Raw genomic sequence first — 24607 nt, 5'->3', positions numbered from 1 at the left:
TGCCAGTGTTGAGTTTTTTTTCAGTTAGAAAAATTACTAACACTCCTCTGAAGGAGAGAAGCAATAACCTCAGCAGAAGTTAGTTTATCAGCTGAATTCAAAGATTCTCATGACCAACAGTTAAAAGACTCCATCATGTCTTGTGGGGATGAAGCAATAGCCTTAACTAAAAACAGAGTGATGAGTGTATCAGAAATTTAAGCACACTTAAAATACACTTAAAGTTCTATTATAGCATCATTACAACAGTCATCTTGATTCCAAGGAAAGATTTAATCGGCAACGGTTTCTCAAACAACATGATATTATTTATCATGTCTTTTATCAGACAAACCAGTATAACTGGAAAATCAGGCATTTCCACAGGAAGGCATAACGGACACTAGGGGTACCCGAAAACGTAACTGTCTTTTCCAACTATGAGCTGGTCTAAAATAACCCTTGCCTACAGCATATACTATGTGGAACAGGATAACAGGGTTATCCAAGATTCTGATAGAGTTCACTTGGTTGTTTGAACTGCTTATTGCTGAATGCGATAGTCAAAGCCCTTTGATGTACAAAACCAGAAAATCTAAATTATGTCAGATTATCTTTAGTAAAAAAAGCATTACTTCTAAATAAAGTTAACTGGACAAAAATTTAGTTAACAAACATGAGAACTTTGGACAGTTTTGTATAAAGGACAAATCTATACCGTATTATCTGGGACATCAAATAAACCATTACAAAGAATGAACCAGATGCACAAACGTCAAAAGTCCATGAGATGGGTCATTCTCAATTACACATTTGTGTCATTTTCATCATGCAAATGCTTAAAAGATCTATCCAGAGTTTATCATATCAATTGATAAATACTACATGATAAACTGAACAATAACTACAAGAAATTTAATACTTAAATTATGGTAGGATATGTTTGCATTTCGGGGTGAGATAAAGGGTGTTACTTTTCATGATTCTGTATCAAACAACCAAAAGAAAATCCTTGATAGCATGATCTGAATGGGACACTGCTAACAAGGAGTTAGATGCATTCGTGACCCAACATCCTCCAAATTGGAAATCAGTTAAGCATATTATCCTTTACTATTATCCTTTACTATACTAAAATGGAATATACCACTATTAATTTGCAGTAAAGTAATGAATACGTGAAGAAATAATTACTGCATAAACATCTTAGATTGATATCACCTCCTCCTTGTGAAGAGATATGTAGTTCTGGTTCAGTTCTTCAACAGCATCATACTTAATTTCTCCAACAACATTTTACCAAACATCACTGTAATGAGTGAATTTTTAAAATACAGGTAAATAAGCATAGTAGCTAGTACAGCAAGTAAATTAGAGATATTTTTAGAAATGTGAATTAATATTTACCCGATGGTAAAAGTGATTTAAATTAACTTCCTATTTTTCATCTCTCAGAATATCTCTAATTACATATCTACTATATCATTTACAGGTTTTTATCTGAAAAGGCTGATGAGAATAACATCTTTACTGCTGGTTCCATCTTTCTGAGCTTCTTCATCACAGAGCTTGCTAATCAAGACTATTTTACCTGAAAAATTACTTCACAAGTAGGAAAGTAACATGCAAAAGCTACTCATCGTTCCACCATGCTGAAGACTGTATATACACAGGAGATACTCCATTAATTCTAAGCACCTGCTGCACACACACACCCCTTTTTTTTTTTTCTTATATTTATCTTTTCCATGTTCTGTATAACAAACCAGGATTTAAGCACACTTTTGGTCATTACCTACAGCATAAACCTAAAATTTTAATATTTCCTTATAAAACAATCAGCTTAAGCTCTGCACATTGTTGTCTTCTATTCTTTACACCTGCTGCTGGAATGCTGCTTTAAACAGCAAACTTGACTCTTAAGGTTGGGACAGCAAAAATTCAGGTATAGTTCAGAAACAGGGGTGGCTCCTACTTTGGGAATAATAGAGTTAATCCACACCTGATGGGGCGCTGGGGATAACCTTGCTGAGTCTTTCCTTGTTGTTCTGTCTTACAACAAGGATATGTAGTGATGGCATAACACAAGAAAGTTTTACCTCATCAATACAAGAAGGAACTAGATGCCTCATGCACATTTGTTACAACATTTGTCATTACTAGCTTCTCACTCATTTTTCTGTGGAGACTAACATATAATCTTGTTACAGCATTTCCACGCAGCTGTGTACCCGTATAGAAGCCTTCAGTGAGGATTTCACAGATAATCCTGAAGACCACAGAGATGGGCATATGGGAACGCAGGCTCAGCTCAGAGCGGTACATAGGAAAAAGAGCCTTTTCCAACGTAAAGACCACCCTTGTCTGTTTTCCAGTGTATAACAGCTTAATCTTTTCTTGTTACATCTCAATAATAAATAGTCTATACTGTTTATGTTTTGCATGCTATGTTTTTTTTTTTCTCAACATGAGGAAAAACTTTTTTATTGTGAGGGTGACAGAACATTGGAACAGGCTGCCCAGAGAGGTTGTGGAGTCTCCTTCTCTGGAGACCTTCAAAACCTGACCAGACGCGTTCCTGTGCAACCTGCCCTAGGTGATCCTGCCTCGGCAGGTCCCTTTCAACTCCTACCATTCTGTGATTCTGTGAACAACCAGTAAGCACTGCAGATAAAGCTGAAATTAAATTAAGTTTTGAAAAACTTCCACCACACATGCAGGAACACCCATGCACACACAGACAGAAGACACAAATTTTTCTGCTAAGACTCACGTGGGCAAAAACATTTGAGTAACCACTGATGAGTGTTAAAGATCCGAGGGCCTTTCCTGCCGCAGTTCTATTGCATTGCTCTTCAACCTTCAGAGCAGGGGTGATGTCCAGCGGAGAGTTCGGATGGGGCTGATCTGTTTCTCAGTCCACACCAGGAGCCTTCTCCTCTGATGCAGGGAGGGCTGGGCGCAGGGGTCACTCTTGCCCTGAGGATATGGGGATCCACCTCCACTCCCCAGACAAGGGGATACATAAGCAATTTTAAATCTTTTTCCTTATCTCTTAATAATGGTATGCAAAGGTGGCATTAACACAATGGAGATTGATTTACTTGTTGCTTGTACAACACAGGCTCCTCATACAAAGTTGTTGTTATGACACATAAAATGTTTCCATATATGCATGCAGGTATCTTTCTTACACTTACACGCACCACAGAGTTCTTGTGCATTCATGCCCTTGCACTGTAGCTCTCGGCAACTATTTCAGCGGTTGACGCCACCCTCAGAGAGACAACCATGTGGGAACTCAGGGTGAGGGCTGAGTAGAGGCACACAGGAGGAAGTTGTAAGGTCCTGCACAAAGTAATGGCAGTTTGTCCTGTTTTACAACATTTAGTAACTAAGTATTGTTGTCTCCTCAGTATTGTCTAGATGATAAACAATTTATACTGCTCTTTTCTTATACAATATTGTTATCTTAGCCCTCTTCTGTGTTATAAGCACATACACAACCATACGACAAAATTTTCTGTTGAGATCTCTACCAGCTAAAAAGCATTAGAGCCACCCCAGCTTGTAAGTTACATATTCATCAAGCACCTCTTAACTGCAGTGTGTTGATGTCGTAAAGTGAATATTTAACTACAGTAATCATCCCTCCAAACAGTCCCCCTTATTTCACACATCAGAAGTTTCTATTTTTCTCCAGGGAATATCTGATCATTTCCACCAGCATTACCCAATGCCCTTATTCTCCTCTCCTGCTTCCACATATACAAGTTATTCCAGCACTTAAATAAATAACAAAATCCGGAGTCACTGCAGGAGATATGCTAGCACAGACACAAATCACTCTCAGTCTCTGGATTTCCTGATAGTAAAATCATCCCGCTTGCATGTCTCGAGTTTATTTGGTGCGCAGTTTTTAACCCAACCTACCCCCAAAATTCTTCATGTGTTTAATGTTACCAGCATGGTTCATTAAATGCCTTTTCAACCTTACCTTTTAAAAAGGGTTTTCAATTACCATTTCTTGTCCTTGCCAAGCACCACACATGGTTTGGGAAAATACTCTTAAAGAAAATGTGAAGTACTCAACTGTTTCTCTCCTGTCTCTTGGAGAAGCCAAAAGAGCCACAGCTTGATGGCTTGAACCTGCCCTCCTCCTCCACACCAGGCCGCTCCCCTGCGGCAGGAAGGAGAGCGAAGGGAAGTCCCCAGAGCAGGTGTGTGCTAGGGGAGACCAGCCCTGCATTTCGGGGAACCACAGTTGCCACCCTCTAGCCTTTAAGGTTAAGGTTTACGTGAAGGTTTGTCTTCACCGATTAAAAAAACCCAAAACCAACAAACCCACCAAAGTTATTTTCACATGTGCAAAACTTATACTGGTCCTTTCCCCCGCCGCAGTTAGCTGCCTGGCTAGAAAAAGCTTGGTGGAGACAAAACACTCTAGTTTGCTCTTAGATAAGTAATTAATTGTGGATAAACAGCTAGTTACAAGGTACACTGCCTCACCCATTAGGGAGGTGCACCCTCTCCACAGCTTCTGCTCCGCAGACACCCTGCCATTAGACCAAGGGCCCTACTTTTGGGGAGTAAAAGGCCAAACCAGGTTTTCAGGGTCATGATTAACCAGGGGGGTGGAAAAACGCCAGTTTTAACAGTCAAAGGTGTTCACAGAAGCGGAAAGAACTGCTACCTTGTCTCAGAGGGATCGCGGGGGTGCACTGAGGAGACAGCCGAGGTTCTGGAAACGGGGCCCGAGAGACCTCGCACCGCCGCCGCCTCGGCGCCCGCTCCGGCCGCCCCCCTGTTCTTTGCGGCTCGAGGGGCGTTTCCGCCGCCGGCGCATGGAGGCCCGAGCCCGCCGGTGCCGCCCGCGGAGGCGCGGACCCCGGGCGGCCCGACCCAGGTACAGCCCCGTGCCTCCGCCGCGCCCTTTCCAGGAAGCGCCGCGGCGGCAGCAGCAGCCCCGAGAGACGCTACCCCGCCAGCCGCCCTCCTCGTCGCCGGGGCAGGTAAGGCCGCGGCGCCCTTTCTCGCCGCCGCGCCGGGCTGCGGGGCGCAACCCCAGCGCCGGGCGGGACCGCGGGGGCTCTTCCTGCGACGCCTTCCCCGACGCTCCCCCGGAGCCTACCCGGCTCCGACAGCGGGGGCCGGCCCCGTGACGCCCGGGCGGTCTTCCTCCGCGACGGGAGGCCGCGGGCTCGGGGCAGCCGTCGGGGGGAAGCTCCCGGCAGGGCCGCGGGGCGGCCGCCCCCGCGCTGTCCTGGGTGCCCGCGGGTGGTCGCCGCAGGCGGCGATCGTGCCTTTCTCTGTGGCGGGCGCCTCTTGGAACAATCCAGGTCTTGTTCCATTCGTGCTTTCTCGCCAGCCTAGGTGGGAGAGTGCGGACTCTCCTCTGGAGCGTTGGGCGTGAGCAGGCGGGCAGCGGCTCTCTCCTGGCAAATTGGTTTCTGTACGTCTGCTCACGTCGGGTAACTTTTACAACCTGCTGTAGCTGCTCTGGCAGCAAAGTCGTCGCTATGTGAAGTTTCCGAGCGTACCTGCAGCACCTTGTGCGTGATCTTTCCCCGATAATCTGCCGCTCTGCTTGGCTGTTTCCCCGGGAGGGGAGAGCAGACCGGCCAATACGCGCAAGTGTTACGCAATGACAACGCAAGACGTGTGCAACCAGTTTGGATCTCTCTAGGGATCCATGAGCCTCTGCATGTAGGTGCTTGCATCGGATGACTTCATTTATAGGATTCATTCAAGGTTCATCGCTGCCACTTCAGAAGATTGCGCTGTCATTTTTTTTTAACTCATGTTAGTTTCTGTCTGACAGATACCACGCCAGATACCACGCCATGTTTGCGTTTTTGGTACTGCTGTGTCAACTACATGGGATGGTGTTTGCACTTCCTCACTGCACAGGGAGATTGAATAACTTGAAGCAACCCAAACAGAAAGACGGTAATTTACTTTTAACGTGATTTGATGCTTTCCAAAATAAAACTGTATCTAACTTTGCTTCTGCTGAGAAATCTTTTTACGTATGTAAATAGATTGGGGGGGGGTAACTTAATTGAAAAAATTAAGCTGTTTTATGCTTACTTCTAGGATATTTGAGTATCTTTTGCCAAAATGATTGATAATTGAGTTGTGTGTCGATATTAAGTATTTATCAGAGCCAGTAACAAGTGCAGATTGGGACAACTGAGCTTTCTTTAGGTCTCTAGGATTATTGCCACTGATATAACCAGAATCCTCCAAGTAACATCAAAATTCCAAAAAGTTTGACATCTGTATTAAGACAGTACTGCTTTGGTACTATTAGAGCACATCACAGTTTTATTTGTGTATCTAAAATTGCTTTGTATTTGAAAGGGTTTATTTGCTCTTTTTTTGAGATTGATTTTTTTTGTCAATACCATATCCCCTTACACCACCTTGACAGATACCCGTAGCACTGCTATTGCAGTTCTTCACTTTGGAGGGAAGGAAGTGGAGAGGAATTGAGGTGAAAATAAGTAAGTTCCCAAAAAAAGGACTCAAGCTCAACAATACTAAGCCGAGTGATACTTAACATTTAGGGCTTCAAAAAGGAATTTGTAACTTAGCTGTCCAGTCTCCTCAGTGGGTAAAAAGTGCTGAAACCTTAAGACAAACTTTAAAAAGTCACCACATTGAGCAGGAGGCTCCTTCAGAACAGTATGTTGAGCAGAAAACATGGCTAGCAGAAAAACGCTCGAGACTGGTTATTCGTTAAAATCCATATTGCTCTGGGGCATGAAATGTCAGGCAGCCTCTTTCCTGTGAGTTCACGGTGTAGAAGCCGCTCCTGACAATAGGCCCAGATCACACCTTCTTTAAAGACGGAGTTGGGCCCAACTCTTTACCCAATAATTTAGCAAGTAGAGCAGCTGTCAAGAGTATGGGGTACCTGCATGGAGAGGTTACTCCTTCAGCATTTTCTGAACATCTTTTACCATCAGAGTTACTTTATTCAGCACATTGTGTGGATGCTTTCAATTAAAAGGCATCCTAAAACTGGATTTACCATTTTGTTGAACCACAGCATCAATTATAAAATGCATCCATTATCTTATCTAAATTAATTCAGAAGTATAGCAAATACTACTTGCATCATAAGGATTGAAACATTACTGAGCAAAACTGAAGATCTCTGTTTCAGAAAACTGAAGTTTCAGAAAACTGAAGTTACTCTCGTGATTTGCACTCAACCAAGATATTGATACTTTTTTCCATGTAATTCTGTTCCCTTTCCACTTGTGGGTTTGGGGGATCTTTTTGGATGAAGTCCTCTCTCTGGTTACTCTCAGATATAGCATAAATACTTTAAGCTTAGGTTTTCTTGCAATTACTTTAGAATAACAGATTTTCCTTCCTACACAAACGTGTGTGCACATATGTGGCTCCTTCAATATATACTGTAATATTACATGTTATATCAATATATACTGCAATATTCCTTCAATACACTATAATATTAAAGACATAAACAACTAATATGCAAGTTACCCTGCAGTTTTCTTAAGTTTTCAGAGAGCAAACCATTTTGAGGTACTGTTGCAAGATCTAACAGTAACTATTAGGGTAAAAATTCCTGAATGATACGATAATCTCGCCAAACAAGCTAACAAGAACACAGAGCTAATTTGTAGCTGAATAACATTATTCTGAATCTCATCTCCTTTTTTAGCCATCTGGCTTGGTATGTAACAATGCTGTTTCTGCATTACACTTGCAAAAATAATCTTCTAGTCATTTTGCTTAATGGAATAGTCTGAATTTCTTGGAGTACAGATTAGGCTTTTACTGAAAATCAAGCCAGAAAACTAGTTCTGTCATATAAAGATTTTTTTTTTTTTAAAGAAGTTGTAGAAAGAGCAGGCTAAAACTTGCCTATGGAAAATGCCCGGTGAGAAAATGCATTCCTGTATTCCAAAGCCTTCTATAATTTCACTAACTCTTCTGGAATCTCACCTCACATGAGGCCTCATGGAGCCTGTAATAAGCACAAAAGAAGAAAAGAATTAAATGCCTGTTGTCAGTAAAACTCCTATCATGGACTAATTTAAAAGAAACTTGGCAGTATGCCAACCTTTACATAAAACTTGCTGCCATGATTGTGAAAAGAGAACAAATGTAAAATGAATAGGACACTGCTGCCATGATTTAAAATCCACATTCCATAAGCAAAACTTGGAACTCACAGATACCAGAATATTGATAAATGTATATTGAGGATTCTTTAGAAGGAAGAGCTTTTTTTCCCCTCTTGCCTCCTTCCTCCAGTAGGTCAGCGTCTTGCCAGGTTTGCATCTGACTGAATTTCTGCTTTATGTGACTATTACTTTGTTCTGAAGAGCTCTAGTAAAAAACTGATGCCCACATCCCAAAGGAATAATACCAAAACTTGAACAACAGCTGTCATGAGAATCAAATTCTCTTGGCCGGTGTAAGGAATAGCTGAAACACTGTGTGAGAAAGGAAAATAAGTTTATTTTATATTGCGTAGTGGGAAAAGTTAGCAGTGAAGAAGGCATTTTAGGAGGAAACTTTGATGTTTCTTTTTCCTGTACGTATCTGAGAGATGCTAGGGGAAAAAGGGGTCTTAATGTATCTTTTAAGATATTAACCATCCCTTAAAAATACCAAATGTAGCTTTCCTAACTTGTTTTAAATCAACTTGATTTTTATTAGTGTTCACATCAGAAAAGGAGGCCAATTTGTTCATTGGACGGCATCTTCTGAATAACAGATTTGATTTTGAAGCATTCACAGCAGATAACCTGGAAAGAGAATGCTTTGAAGAGCTGTGCAATTATGAAGAAGCAAGAGAAATTTTTGAAGACCCTGATAAAACGGTAGCTGTTCAAAATGAATTTAATATACTGAAGGAGGTTACTGACTAAATCATTACTGTATCTAAATACTGTAGCCCTTCTAAAAACAGCACTTAAAATAAGATTATTATTTTACTGTAAAAACAGAGGCCCCAATTAGATGAGGTTATTGTTTTAGATACACAGTGAATACATCTGAATATATACTATTGTCCTAAAGACTTTAGATAAGGGCTCCAATTCTGTAAACAAATAGAAATGAAACTTCAGATGTACCACTTGTGGATATACTTATATGTGTCTTCAGAATCTCATTTTATTTTTTTTAGTAACTTCTCAGCATGCAATTTGAATGTGTTCCACATGGTCTATGTATTAATTGGCCGATGGTATCCTTGTGTCATGCCAAGGAAGTGTTTTAGAAGAGAAGAGTGTGGAGCAAATCCGCAGTTTAGCTATTGCTGAGTATTCCTAGAGCATTATCTTCTAAATCACTACCTATATACAACTTGAAAGAAACCTGGTATTAAAAAAAAAAAACAAAAAAAAAAAAACAAAAAACATAAGAAACCTTTCAGCCCAATAATGAAACGTGATGATTGTCTGCGGACTGGCTCTTGCTGCATGCAGCAAGAATCTCTTTGTGATCTAGGTGTACTCTGCACTAACCTGCAGAAAGAGCAAGGAATACGCTCCTGTTCCGAGGGTGGAAATGTTAGTTTGCCATTGGTAGCATTTTCCTAAGAAAAGTGAAAGTTTTAAATGGGAATCTTGATGGGAGTCGTCTTCTGGGTAGTGAAAGTGGAAATTATAGCTAAACACATTTAATGCGTAACAGTCATGCAACATAAAGGTTTTTCTCTTAAATGAATCCCATTACTTTTGCTGATATGCATTCAAATAGTGTTCATGCAAACGTCTGATTCTTAAGACCTTGAATTTGCCTCAATACCCTTCTGTAGGGATTTACAAAGATTAATTGTAAGCATTTTTTTTAGTGTCCGAATATATGCTAAACTCTACTGTAATCAGGTAGAGGTATGAGGTAACATTGGACAGTTTAATGCAGTTTCTCTTGCACCAGCTGGCATTTTCTTCTTTGTGAAATTGTCATTTTTATGCAAAATGTATGAGAAAAATACAGTGGGATAAGCAAGTAGAAATCTTTCAGTGTTAGTTGCTTCTGTTTATGCATTGTTAAATTTTGCCCACAGTACCATATTAAAAAAAATTGTCAATAAGCCTGCCAATTATGTATCTTGTATAAATCTGATCCTTTGTGTTTTTATAGATGGATTTTTGGAAAGACTATTCAACTAAAGGCCCTAAAATAAAAATAGGTAGGTCGTATTTTTATTCTTTTACTCTTTTCCTAGATTACAATATTTTGTTTGTTGTAACAGTGCATTCTTAAAAATAGACCATACATTCAGTTAGCAAAATCAGAATTGATCTTTTTACTGAAATTCATTGTGAACTGTGCAAGTATACTGCATTATCTGATACAATAAAACATATTCACTAAAGCATTTTACAGTGGGATCCATCATAAGTCTGTAGGTAAAAAACAATACGAGTTTTGTTGTCCATTTCTTTATTACACAACCCATAAACTTTGCAGTAACTGTGTGGCTGCTTTCTGTGGTTTTGTTTTGTTTGTCTGTCCCCTGTTCCCCCCCCCCCCATTTCTTTAATAGTAATACAACAGTCTGATTCAGGTTCAGAGTCAATCTTATGCCAGATGTTTTACTAAAAAAAATGGTCAGTGTGACTTGAGGAAGGATCTACAGCCTGATCAAGGTCACAAGTACATGAAGTAATATTTGGAAGGCATTAGACATCTCAACAGTTTTGTGTACAGAAAAGGGAATATCTACTCACTTTTGCTTTAAGATGAATGTGAGTCATGCTCTTGGGTTGTGTTGCACAGATATTATGGCTTCTCACAGCAAGCTAGACATTTGTGGAAAGGAACAGCCTTATAGCACAGTGCAATTAGTATTTTACACTGTGTACTGTATAAGGAACACATAATGAAAATAACCAATTTTTTATTTTCAGGTGATGAGACACCTGTCTCAAAGATTAATGTTACAGGACTTCTTATCAGTCTAGTTGCTGCTGGAGTACTGTTAGTTATAATTGTGCTGCTTATCTTTTACTGCTGCAAAAGTAGATGCAAATCAAGGCAACCACCAGGGTAAGGAATTTCACTGCTTAAAAAAACCAAACCACCATCAAAACAAACTCTTCCTTAAGAGTGGCATTTAAAAAAATCACAGTAGGTTTTTCTAAATGTATTGTCAGATAATCCAATGGGAATTCTAGTTCTTACTTTCCTGGAAGCAAAGTTAGGTGGGCACGAGCAGTAGTTATGCTGAAGCTGACACAAAAAAGTAAAACACCACTTGCATGGATGATGTATCTTTGGGGGTTTTTTCTGTGTGTGTTCTTCGTTCCAAAATATTATTACTAGAAAGACGGAATCAATTTAATACATTGGGGCCTGCAACAGAAAGTCTAGCGTGTTCTGTTCACTCTTTAAAGTAGGGTGGATGCTCCTCATGGCAGGTAGCCTACCTCAGGTGTGAGATGAAGTAGGCTGGAAGAAATGCTTCTCTACTAATTCTACAGCCCTGCTTGTTCCTTTATCCTAAACATGAAAGGAACGAGAGAATTCTGTGCTTCCTCTTCCTTATAAATTTCACATTACTGACCTATTCTTTCCCTGGGGTTTGGAGAGAGCATTTGGTTTCTGGTCTCTATGATCACTGAAGGCAAGTGGTTTTTTGGAGGGTGGGTTTTTTGTTTCTTTGAGGGTTTTTTTTTCTTTTTTTTGTGTGGTTGTTTTTTTGGGGTTGGTTGGTTTGTTTTACAGCTAAGACTTTATATTTTTTCTTCCCTTTAAAACAGAAGCTACCACTTATAATGCTGTTAACTTTGTTTAGGTACTTGGATTATGTAAGAAGTAGAAGACGTAATTCATCTAGCATCTTCAGAAGGCATGAAGAATTTTCTTTAAACCCACTTCCTCTCAGAACTGATGATTCAGGACTACCAACTTACGAGGAAGCCGTTACCTCAGACAGACACGATGTGCCACCGCCTCCTTATCCAGGGCCCCCAAAAGGGGCACGGGTGTTTCAAAAGTCTATGTCGCTTCCTGCCCCTTAGACATACATCTCCTTCTGAGGTGAGGGGGGATTACTGAAACGTAACATACTTTTTTTTTTAAAAGTGTGTGCTACCTTGCATATTGCAAGACAGTTTACAAAAATGTGAAAGATCTTTAGCACAACTAGGAACAAGTGAAAATCCCACTTGGGAAAAGAGGTGATCTGTTGTAAAGGCTGCAGGACTATTCTTTGCACAAGGTTAGGGCATGCATAAAGAGTACATCTGGTACTGTTACCCTCTTCTGTATGCACTTTGAGCCATCCCATCATACTATTGATGTTTCATTAATAGTTTCATCTTTTTTTTTTCCTTAGAAGGAACAGTATATTAATTGGTTTTATTGACACTAGCCATTTTTATGACTATGAATACTATAGAGCTATATGCTCTATGCTGTAGAGCACACTTTTCTCTGGGTTTTTCCTGGGATGCAAAAATGACTAATTTAATGGGACTGATAGGAGCACTTTCAAGGAAAGGGATTTCACAGGGCTTGTGAGAGTTCAGAGATTCTTTGATGTTACTACAGTGATGTACACATCTGGCAAAGTCACGTTTTAAATAAACTACAGAAATTGTACAGAAACCTATTTCATCACTTGAAATTTGATTCTTCTACTATTCCTACAAATCATTTGCAAATGATTCCATGCAATGCAAGCAAAAATCTTCACCTTCATAATTAATAAAAAACCTTAAGATAGTGTAACTGTTAAACACCAATGCTGTAGCTCTTTGGGCAGTAAGCTGCACCTTCTGTAGGGTGTAACACTTCAAATTTACTCAAAGAATCTGCACTTTAGACCCTGAAGATACTCAAAATATGCAGTGACTGACATTCAAATACTGGTTGCATGTAACACGACAATTTGCAAGACAGATTCTGCTTATTATAAATAAGTAGCAAGTTTAAGATTTAGTTGAACGTAACGTAAGCTTACCTCTCCTTGTAAAGGGAGAAAATTCCCTTGAATGGCAGTCATTGGGTTGAGTTTGTTCTTCTTTCATACATTGACTCCTGGACCAAGACACACTTACCTTGTATCTTGTCTCTTTTTAGAACATCTGATTCATCAGGGTTTGCAGAGGAAAAATCAGCAACAGGTAGACTATGGTGACTAGTGAATTCGGAAGTATTGCCACATTTCCAAATTTTACATGCAGTTTCCCTGAAAATGCAGTTGCTATTAGAATATAGAAAACAGCAAATGTAAGCGTCCTTAGGTGGGAGGAGACGGAGGAGGAGGTAGATTTTGAGGAACAAAGCAGCAGCAAGTTTAATCTCATTTGTACACAGATGTAAAACATCAGTGTTTTGACTCCCAGACTTTCTTTCAAGGGCCAGTAGGAAAGGCAGTGGTTTTTAAGTGAATTAACAGAGGTATATTGTGACAGTTGAAAACAGAAGCATCTAAACAAAACACTGGGAAAAATTATGTAGTATTTAAATTCTATTTCTTTCAGAACAGGTTTGAACATGTCACAGTAAATGCTGCTAGTCATCGCCTTGAACAATTTTCCAAAAACTTCCTGTGTTACCCTTTCAGCACTAGACAAGCTTACAGAATGCAACTGTTTATAAATCAGAACAGATTATTAGAGCAAATAACTGAGGGTCAGAAAAGTGGTCTCTGGCTCTGACAACTGAAAAATAAATCACTTTTAACCTGTTTTTTGCTTCAGTAAAACAAGAAAGTCTACTATTTGATTTATCAAATCCTCTGATGAATAGTACTATAAGCAGTATGTGTTTAGGGTTTTTTGTGGTTGGGGTTTTTTGTGTGAATTCATTAGAAGAGCAAAACCAACGTACCAAATGGAAGTGCACTTCACCACAGTTCATGAAAATGCAAGTCAAGAAGCATTTTATTCTGGTCCTATCAAAGTCTATGGCAAGCTTTTTATTGGCTTCAGCTGAACTGGGATTGGAGCCAAAAATGAAATAACTGATCAGGTAATAAAAAGTATAATGCTCTGCCAAATTATTTACCACAATGCTGTTGCCAAACCTGATTTAGAGTATTCTATTGTTTTAATGATGCCTACTTACATTAACTAGAATGTTTGAGGCTGATCTGCCCTTAAAAAGTGTATTTGAAGTTTGGAAAGCATAGGAAAATTCCTTGTCTTTCCTTAGATTACCAGCCATGAATAAGCTGCATTAATTACTGGTAGGAGGTTATTAGCAACACTGATTACTTTGATCAACAATACAGGTTCATGTAAAGATTTTTTAAACAAACAAGCAAACAGAAAAAAACAACAAACTTCTCTATCTACAGTCCCATCTGCCAACAAAAGTTTTATTGCTGCTATCCTCACTTGTTCCATGTGGTGTAGAGAACAGGAAGGAAACACCAGGTTTAAAAGCCATCTTCCAAACACTTCAAGTTTGCTCCTTCTATACTGTAAATGTCTTTCAATTAATTCCTATTACATAAAATTTATCACTATTATAAAATTTTCACAGTCAAGAACTTGGATGTATTTTCCTCTGAAAAATCCTAAGCGCACTTTTGCAAATACCCTGCTTTTTATTCAGGTGGTAATTTTTGACTGTTTCCAGTCATTGCCAAACTGCATAAACAGTTCTTGTTACTTAATCTTATGAACGTATTTCCTTCTACTCATCTGACAGACCCTTTTGAACACACTGGTTGTATTTGAATTCTAACTTTGATGTTAAGTGCTGTCATTTTGGTGGAGGAGGGGTAGCAGTATTTTAAACTCTGTTAGTCTCTATATTATTTTGTAAATCAATTTCCAAATAACAATTTATGCAGGTTAATCATAGCAAAGAAAATGCTAGTTCAGTCTGTGATAGAAAGTTAAAAAACCTCTGACAACCCTTTTGTTTCTTGTTGGTGGTTTTTTTTTTTTTAATGAAGTTTGTAACCACATGCAGTCTTCTTCATGCCATAGAGCACCTATCGACAGGGAAAAAGAGTCATGGTTTGTTTTAACACAGGCAATTTCTGCACTGGACAGAAGCTTCATACTTCACTGCTCTAGTTTGCTTAGGCATCCGAAGTTCTGAACCATGAACCGCAGTCACTAAAGATTAAGTCTTCAAGACAAACAAGCCAACTGAAGCAGGTGTTATACCCTTCCATCTTCCTGGACTTCCACCAGACCTTTGGCGAGATTTCTTAACACAATGATGTGGCCAAAAAATATCCTACTTTCCTGAGGGTTAGTGAAGTGAGCAAGATCATTCCAGTGAGGACCAGAACAGGCATGCAGAAGCAAGATGGGAGGCAGGACCACCTCATTTGGTAATGGTGATTTCAATCTGAAGTGAAGGTACACATTGTGCAATGAGGATAAACTTCTGCAGAGAAGCAAGAGGGATAGATGAGGGCACCTACACAAAGCAAATACTGTAGCACAGCAAATCACACTAAATTAAGCCACTCTTATTTTGCCCACTGGAAGACGAGAGTCAGATTTGTGCTTTTTCTCCCAACCATACAAGATGAGCTGAGCTAGCTGGTTAAAACTCCACAAAGAATACCAGAATCGCCTCCTGTATTTGAACATCCAATGAAGCTTTTTAGTCAGTCAACTGAACAGAGATTTGGCATACAGCTGGTGGGGTAGAGATGCTTCATTCTCATTGAAAGTCTTGGGGAAAATAGGATTACAGTTCTTTGGAAATGTCTTTTATGTCATCTGTTTACTATATTATGACTTCAGCTATACAGTTCCCAGCTTAAAAAAAAAGAGCAGTTTGTATCTACTGGATTTCAACAATTCTGAAAATTACGTGAAAGTTGAAAAAATCTACAGTATTCTGACTACCTATTAAAAAAAAAAAACCAAACTAGCCAAAACTCAGATTAATAACATTTCTCATCTAACTTTTAATCTCTGTGTCCATTTAATAGAAAGCCAGCCCATTCACTTTGAAACGTCAAAAACAATTACTGTAAAATGGACCTGACTAATTTGGCAAATACTGAAATGTCAGCAAAAGACTAGCTCCAGCTGGGAACAGTAGGTCCTATGATGTACCAACAAGGGAAGCAATAGTACTTCCATTAATGTTTGAACTGCTGACCCCTGTTGGAGCAACCTCCCTAAATTTTCACCAGGTGGACACCATTCCTCTATTTTATGGAAAAATACATTATCTTTTACATAACTTCACAACTGCAACTACACTAATCTCTTACATGGAAAATAACAGAACAGTATCAAACATATTTTGGCTGTTTTTAATGCAGTAAATTTTGTCCATGTTGAAAATACATATATTAACTACTTTTGCTTTACATTTAACTTTCCTTCTGGTCTTTTTTTTTTTAATTTTCTTATTGTTCTATCTATAATTTGCTACTGAACTTTTTCCTTCTCCGATTCCTTTTTCTGTGTCTATTCAAAATCTGTCATTGCACCCACTCACCTGTTCGCTGCTTAATTCACCCCTCCCCACCTTTCCTGGACATGGTTCCCAAACACCTGGTCCCCTCCCGCTCTCTGAAAACAACTCTTCTTGCACAGCTTCCCTAGTCTTCACAGTGAGAGCCAGGATTTTAGCTCCTCCTTCGTCTCCTGCTGTTGGACTCCTCAGGGCTCCTTGCATAGGATCTGGACTACAGAAACACTGAAACAAAAAGGGCCATCAGATGCCTACGTTCTGGGAGCCTCTAGAAGCCCACACTTTAAAGGCAGCAGACAGACTTCAAAGGATCAGGAAAAATATTTCAGTCTAGAAATTGGTACACTTAAATACAAGTTTTGAAATGGCTTTATAATACGTTTTTAATTTCTAGATGCAGTGCCTACTTGATTTAGGAAATAAGACACTGTGATAGCTGAAGTTTTTCAAGCAGCATCAGTTTAACTTCTCTAAAGATCAGTAACTACTAAGTACTACATACTTAAACATCCAGTATTTAACGTTAAATACCCAGCACAGATATGATAAAAAGAAAACTATCCAGTAAGAGTTAAAATAAAATACTCCTTGTTAAAACTATGAGTTTGTTCAAGAGTAAAGGTTTTATTTAAATTTTATTTTTCCTGCATGTCATTGCACATTTCTCCCACTTACTTTACACCAGTTCTAGTGCGTACTAGAACCCTTCGTAAATCATCCAGCAAAAACATTGACAGCTTTCTTGTGAGTGGGTAAGTTGAATCATCACAAGTGCCAGCGTTAGGGCCCTGAAAGGTGAGGGACCACATGACCAGAAGGAGGGTTGGGAAAGTGAAGGAAACAAGGCCTTCCATCTCGTTGCTGTCACAAGCTTTCTACCAGCTCAGTCCTCTCTTGTCATGTCCAGAGAAGCACCGTGGTTTAGTAGATCAACTTTAGTTTAACAGAATGAATTCTGAAGATTTTGCTTCATTTGTTTGTACATATACTTAAGATTTTTATCAAATAAATGCACAGACTAATATATGTAAAGAAATGCCAAGAAAGTTGAGTATTTGCTGTGAAGCTCCAAGATGAAGTGTGTTCTTTGAAAGGCAGCACATTCTTTATGATCTACACATCTCTTAATGTCTAGTTTTATGTTTAAAGAAGCCATGGGCCAAATTAAATGCAAAAGTCTCATCTGTTAAGCAACTGCAATTTTCTGCTTTGGTCAGAATTGCAATTACAACAAGTCAGATTAATAATAGGCCTAACCAAACCTTATGTTATTACTGCATAATATCTGTCTACTTACTCATTGCTGCTCATGGAAGGTACCACAGCCTGGCAGCACGCATACAAAGCCTGCACAAAGGTGCTGCATTCACGATCTGTAAGCGGGTGCCTACATTTCATCAGTGTTGAAGAGAGAAGGACACTGCACAAATTTCATTTTCCGCTCTTTTTAAAATTTGTTAGTAAATCAGACCCAGATCAGCTTTGGCCTGAACTTCTTCCAAATCACTTCATCTGATCAGGTATGTTAAAATTATTTGAATATTTTATCTTTGAAACATTAATTTTCAAAAAAAGAATGTCCTCAAATCACCAAAACACTGTCTTCAAACAATTGTGAAGATTCATTCCCTCAGCAGAAGGCTAACTGTTAAGCATTTCTAGAGCCTTTGTTGACAAATGGTTAGCCACTGAAAGCTAACCACTAAGATGTTTGTGTAAGTTAGCAAACTATTTATGATATGGTGATAGCTCCAAAATAAAGTACTATTATGAACTGAAATATGATCCTCTTTGTCCACTTTCAACAACCCAGCTGTAATCTCAGACTTGCAGTGTTAACCACATGTCATGCCTTTAGCCACTTTCTTCAACCAACAGCTGAAGCTGCTGATCCAGCATGTGTATCTGACTATTCTTCCATTCTTCCATGATTGTTTTCAGACCATCAAAAACCGCCCTGAAGCACACCAAGAATTTTGCTGCAAAACCCAGAGATTACAGATTTATCTGAAAGCCTCCTAATGCGCAAAAAAAAAAAAAAAAAAAAATTAATACATTTTGGCACTTAAATATGAGTGAAGAGCCAGGACAAGACCAAAACCAGGCATTATCTGTTATGGAAAGGCAAAGGACAGGAGCATTGCCCTCTGTGGAAGAAGAGGGCATGTGGGGATAGATAGACATTGCAAAAGCCTTGTAGAGCCAGGTTTGTTACACCTGCAGTAAAAAGGAGGCCAAAAGCACAGGCAGCAACTGCTGGCCCTGTGAAGAATCAATACACCTGCTGCTGTATGCACCAGGACCCTTAGCCGTGCCATCCTGGTACTTCACATCTGTGGCACTGTCACAGCTGTAACACACCGTGCAGCCTTCTGCCTGGCCAGTCTGGTACATACAAAATACTCAATCGCACTCAACTTACACACTGGCTGATGTTTTTTCTGTTAACATGGGTAATAATAATAGCACACTAAGCAACAGAGAAGTTACTGAATAAATCAGTTATAAGTAAGTCAATGCCAAGCATGAAATGGAACATTATTCTGCCCCTGGATTTGTGATTGATATATTAGTTTTAATTATAATCAAATCACAGAAAACTGCCAGCTACCCATTAGCCTGATCCTGCATTTCATTTGGCACATGGTCACCTTAAACATAAAACTAAACCTCAAAAAGCAGTATTTCCATCCAGCATTGTGTAACATTGAATTATTTAAATAGAAGGAGGAAAATAGGAAAGTTTCCCTAAGGGGGAGTGTATATTAGCTAACACAGTTCTGCAACAGAGCTGGCTTGATGCTGGCTGAAATGGCATATGGGCAAAGCAGCCCGTTATTGTCCACAGAGGTACATCCTCAAGCACTTCCAGACTCTAGAGATTTCTATACTGAATATACCATGAGCCAAGTCAACATCTCATCATCAAAAATAAAAGTTCCTTGCTCTTTCCTGTCATCTCTGTTCCTTCCCACCTGCTTCTGGCTGCACACTACCAGTGCTTGCCCTGAGCCAGCACTCATTTGATGCAAAGCAAGCTGACTCAGCTCCCTGAAATTACAGAAGAATGACCTCTGGCAAAAAAAGTAAATGTTCTTTTGCCAGTGGAGTGAATTTACTGCTTACCTTGTGGCCAGAGCACATCGCCAGGGGCGGGAGGAAGGGAGAGTGAGGTCGTCTTTTTTGGGTGTCAGCAAGCAGCTGAGGCAGCCCAGCCCGGCTGCCACACCACACCTGGAGGCAGCAGCGCACGCTGCAGCTTTGAAGATTGCTCCTTGGACTTTAGGCAGACGATTCCCATTAAAGCCTTACCTTAAGTACTTAAATCTGTCTCCTAACCATCACATGACATTTTTGACTCTGTAAAGGATTTGTTACATTATTTTTTCTGAGTAGAGACTGTTCATTTAGGGAAAGAAATGAGCAACAGAAATTCAGTACTGCCCCAGGCTAGTATGCTGCACAGATTGTGTTACAGTGCTGTAATTTAAGATTTTGCTCTTAAATAGAGTGAAAAATTGTATTAGCTTGTGTTTCAGCAAAATATATTTATTGTATTAAATTCTTGACTTGAGAGAGAAGCTCATACAGTATCATTACTGGCTATAGGCACTCGGTTATGAACTACAATTCAGAAGGTGTTGAAGCCCACCAAAACTGAGTTCCTAAATGGCAGGTAATTGCTGCATTTGAAACGAAAGCATTCCTTACTAACACAAGAACCAGAATATTTTCAATATTCAGAATCATGAACATGTCTAATACAACTTCTAAACACACATCTTAATATGTACACTTTAATCTACACACTGAAGTAACATGTAATTAAGAGGATCTATAAAAGGATTTTTTCTATCACTCACATCTTTCAGAAAAGCTGTTTCTAAGTATCACCGATACCAGGATACTGTAAAAGCAGTTACTCTAAACAGACTCTCTTGTTGTCTTAGAGAATGGCATTACAAAATATCTTTTGGTTACAAAAAGATAAAATGCACAAACTTCAAGGCAGCATTCCTAGACAGAGGATGGCAACAAGCAGCAGGGATCAGTTTTAATGAGAAAACTGCAGAAGTCTCACCAGCTGGTCTCGGGACAAGTAGATTTATCTCACACACAGGAAAAGAAAACTGCTGGATAAACTGACTTTATCTGGTCGTTATGGACATTAACAATGAGGTTTTCAGTCTACTCCACCGTTATTAAAACCATACAAAAGAAATGAAACTTAACAACTGTCACAACTTTTGTTTCACTCAACTTTGCCATCTGACTGTAAGAAAGAGGATCTACTCCAACAATGTTCAGGGAAACACTGTGCATGTGGTATACTGACACTTAGTTCATTTTAGTGGTCTAAACTAATTGTGTATGTTTTCCTGCCTGTAAATCCGGACTGGTGCTTGTTGTTTGTGATTTCTCATGTAACATGATTTTACAGCCACATATCTAACAGTATTAACACACATCCCTTCTCTTTAAAGGGATATCTTGTAGTGAAAATACACGACATTATGGTACTCTTTAAAGTTCATGTTGCCGTTATTTGAGAAAAATCAAACAAAACACTACCAGTTTTACAGTTTATTAATGTCGTTCCAAGTTTGTGGCAAGAAACTTTTAAGGTAGCTCCACACCAACATGCTCGCTCTAGATCACGAAACACTACAGCTAGGTGGAAAAGGCATTTCGTATCACTTAGGTCCATGTATCGCCCTGCCTCAGGCCCACTTGAGGGAAACAATGCACTCTAAGTGTAATATTATAATGGAGATTAGCGGAGATCCTGCAGGGGAATAAAAAACTGTAGGTCCTTCCCCGCTGGAAATGCTACTTTCAATAGTATCAGCAGCGTAAGTACTTCATCATTAGCATAAAACTGGAGTAATTTTCTGTCATCAGGCCTCGTTCATATGTAAAACAGCAACCCTCGTGTTTCCCAGGGAAAGAAAGTCCCCCACCCCCCACATACTCTCTTCCAGCTGCAAGCAATACAGGTGCTAACTTATGCAAACACAAGGAAAACTCACTCTGCTGGTTTCTGGTTTTAGTACGCTTCTTTTCTTCTCCTCCCTCTGCCCTGGCCTCTGGGTGACTTTGCTCGGTGCTGATGGCTTTCACACTTACCTTTCCCCCTAGTCCAAGGCTGCATTTCTTCCTATAGCTGACTTTGCTGCTTCTTCAAACTAGGCATGAGAAAAGCAGAACCTCAGCTTTTCTTCCTAAAGCCTGTTACCATCCTGCTTTCTCATTTAATATTGACGGCTCCACTCTTTTTCTTTTTTCTTAAGCATCTAATCTGATCGGCTGTGGTCAGGTTTCTAAACTGCATTTCACTACAAAATTTATTTCACTCTGTGGTTCGATATTGCCCGGAGTACTACAAACTGAATCTTCAAAAGACTGACTTACTCATTAGCATACACCTTCCTCTTCTGAGCAATGCCTTCAGGTGTAGTCGCCCGCTCTCTTTCAAGTGCATATTCCTCATCTTTACCTCCGAGGCACATTCCTTCTGCTCATCTTGGTCTGTGTACCTTCAGTCTGCAGGGAAAGCAAGACACCATAGTTCACCCACCTTCCCCCTGCCCCGTTCTGCGCAGCTGGTGCCCATCTCCCTTATACTTTAACAGCCAGGCAGCCAAAGATATAAGAATTTACTGTCTGTGCACCAGATGGCTTAGATTGGTCTAAATACTTAAATATTCTTTCTGTCCGTTCCTCTCTTCAGCCCCTTGCTGTTTGACTTTTGGCCTATTCAGACTCCAAGCCTGCAGTGACTTATTGATGAGAAATGCCGAAGTCTTTGTGAAAGCTCTGGTATATATTGGTGTACATATGTATTAGAGGCTATAGGTTAATAAAAAGGTAAAAAATTAGCCACAGCGCCGTGCTTTATATTATTTAACCCCTGTAATGTATCCAGAGAGCGACGACCAACCTAAACCGCCGAGCCCCGGCACGCAGGAGTCTGAAGCGGCAAAGCAGGGGCTCTGGGCTGCCCTAAGGGAAACCGCGGCAATCAGCTTCTCCCGGTGACCGCCTCCAACAGACCCACCGAATTCCCGCGCCCGCCACCGGGTTTGTTCGTTTGTTTTTTTAATTTTATTCCCCCTCAGTTTAATTTTTCTGTGAGGAGGGCGGCCGCCGCGGGGGGAGGCGGGCGGGAGCGGCGTCACCGTCCGGCGGCGGCGGGGCAGGGCGGGAGAGCCGCCCTACAAATTGCTTTACAATGCGCTCCCCGTGAGGCAACCGCGCCGCCTCGGGGCGGCAGCCGGCCTCCATCTTGTCGGTGGCGGCTACCCCGGAGGCTGCGGCCCGCGGCGCTGCCCGCCGTTGACGCCGCTTCCCCTCAGCGGGAACAAGATGGCCCCGCCCCGGTCCTTCCAACAAAGCGCCAGCGCTTCACTTGACGCGGCCCCACCGAGAAACCGGCCTCTTCCACCCACCCCGCCTCACCGCCCGGCTCGGCCGTCCCCGCCTTCAGCCCCCCCACCCCGGTGGCGGCTACCGCCCCCCGCCACGCTCCCGTCCAGCCGCCGCGCTTCCCCGTCAGGCCGCGGCCGCCCGTTCCCCAGTCACAGACCTCCTCCCCCCGCCGGCGCTGCTGGCGGTGGCTCCGGTGGCGGCCCCCTCCGCCGCCGCCTCCCTGCCCCCCGGCCACGGAGCCGGAGCCCGTGAGCCCCAGTGCGCGCTGGCGGGGGAGGTGCATCCTGGGAAAGAGCAGCTCGACATGGGTCTCCGCCTGGCCGTCGCGCAGCCCCCGCCGCCGTGCGCAGCTCCCCTCAGCCGCCGGCTCGCCGCCGCCGCCGCCTGCAGCTGAGCGGGAGGGGAGGGGAGCGGAGGCAGGGCAGGGCAGGGGGGCCGGGACGCGGCGGCCTGGCCCGCGCCGGGGAGGGGGCCGCGGCGCTGCCCGCCCCGCATGAGGCAGGGGGGGGCCGCTCCCACCCGCCCCGCTCGGTCCCCGCTGCCGCCCTGCGCGCAGGGCCCCAGCGGAGCCCCCGCCGCCCCGGCCCCGCGCCCTGCCCCGATGATGGACAGGAACTACCCGACGACCCCCAGCTTCGCCGACCCCCTGGCCCCGGCCGCCGCGCAGCCCGCCGCCTCCTGGGCCTACGAGCGGGGCGCCGGCAGCCTCAAGCCCAGGTGAGGAGGGTCCGCTGGGGGGCTGCGGCAGGAAAGGCCGGGGTCTGGGCCGGGGCCTGGCCCGTGGGCGGCCGAGGGCGCCCCCGGGCGAGGGCCCCCCTCCGGCGGGGCAAGGCCTGCCGGCGTGGGGCGTCCCTGCGGCGCGGCCGGGGGCGAGCGGGGCCCAGCGGCGCGGAGCGGCGGGTGAGGCCGGGCGGGCCGCGGGGCGGACGGGCCGCGGTCCCGCTGGGCCTCCGCGTCTGGGGGCACGGCCGCGGAGCCGGGTGGGGGCGGCTGTAGCGGGCTCCCCGCCGTCCCCGGTTGCCGGCAGTCCCCGCGGCTCCCTGCGCGGGGTGCGCCGCCGCCGCTCTCCGCCCCAGAGGCTCGCGTTGGGCTGCGGCGCGGGTTCAAGAGTTCACGCGTCCCGGCCCAGCTGCGGGAGGCACGCGGGGCGGGGGGTCGGCGGCGGGGCGGTGGGCACCGGCGCTGCCCGCCGGAACAATGCTGCCGGGCGGCGAGGCCGTGGCACGCTGGGGCACCGGGCGACCTCGCCCCGCGCCGGTAGACGGTAGCCCCCGGGGCGGCGGCGGCGGCCAGCGCCGCGCCAGCATCCCCACTCCGCCCTTTATTTCTCCGTTGTTTTTCGCTCTGCTCAGGCTGGTTAACCTCTTTCCTCTAAAGCGCTGTTCTCGGGCGAGCGGAGCCTCCTCTCAGCTAAAACTTGTCTGGAGGGACTCAGTCCCACGGAGAGTTCTGTGAAGTTCCGGGAAGTGCGGAAAAAATACAGGATATCTAATTGGCTTCGGATTGCTTTTTGATTGTATAACTCTGCCAACTAGAATGAGTATTTTCTAGGTGATTAGATTTTTGTTATCGCCTGCCTTTTATGTCTCTAGCTTGATATATCTGCAGTTCCAATCTCGACGACGTTTAAAGGTAAAAGATAGTCTCAGGCTAAAAACACACAGTCAAAATAGGTGTGTCTGTAGATGACTTTGCATTCGGTCCTGAAAGTGGTCAGGCGTGTATTCTGATCTGTCTGATAAGATTAATAGATTATCAAGTCAGAAGGACTGTTGCAATCATCTAGTCTGACCTC

At 42.6% G+C, this 24607-nt stretch overlaps 1 protein-coding gene across 1 annotated transcript; it reads left to right on the top strand.

Annotated features, from left to right (window-relative positions):
- Positions 1-5822: 5822 nt before the first annotated feature.
- Positions 5823-12380, top strand: PRRG4 (proline rich and Gla domain 4; the record flags this gene model as incomplete). The annotated part of the gene is made up of 5 exons (XM_081999923.1): positions 5823-5928; positions 8683-8846; positions 10117-10165; positions 10887-11025; positions 11774-12380. The coding sequence occupies 5 exons, from the start codon at positions 5823-5825 to the stop codon at positions 11997-11999; spliced, it is 684 nt and encodes a 227-aa protein (XP_081856049.1). The 3' UTR covers positions 12000-12380.
- Positions 12381-24607: the final 12227 nt, after the last annotated feature.

The sequence above is a fragment of the Phaethon aethereus genome (assembly GCF_964289735.1).
Source record: "Phaethon aethereus genome assembly, chromosome: 5".
Taxonomy (NCBI): Eukaryota; Metazoa; Chordata; class Aves; order Phaethontiformes; family Phaethontidae; genus Phaethon; species Phaethon aethereus.
Note: the sequence above shows the minus strand (reverse complement) of the source record. Positions and strands in the feature narration are given on the sequence as shown.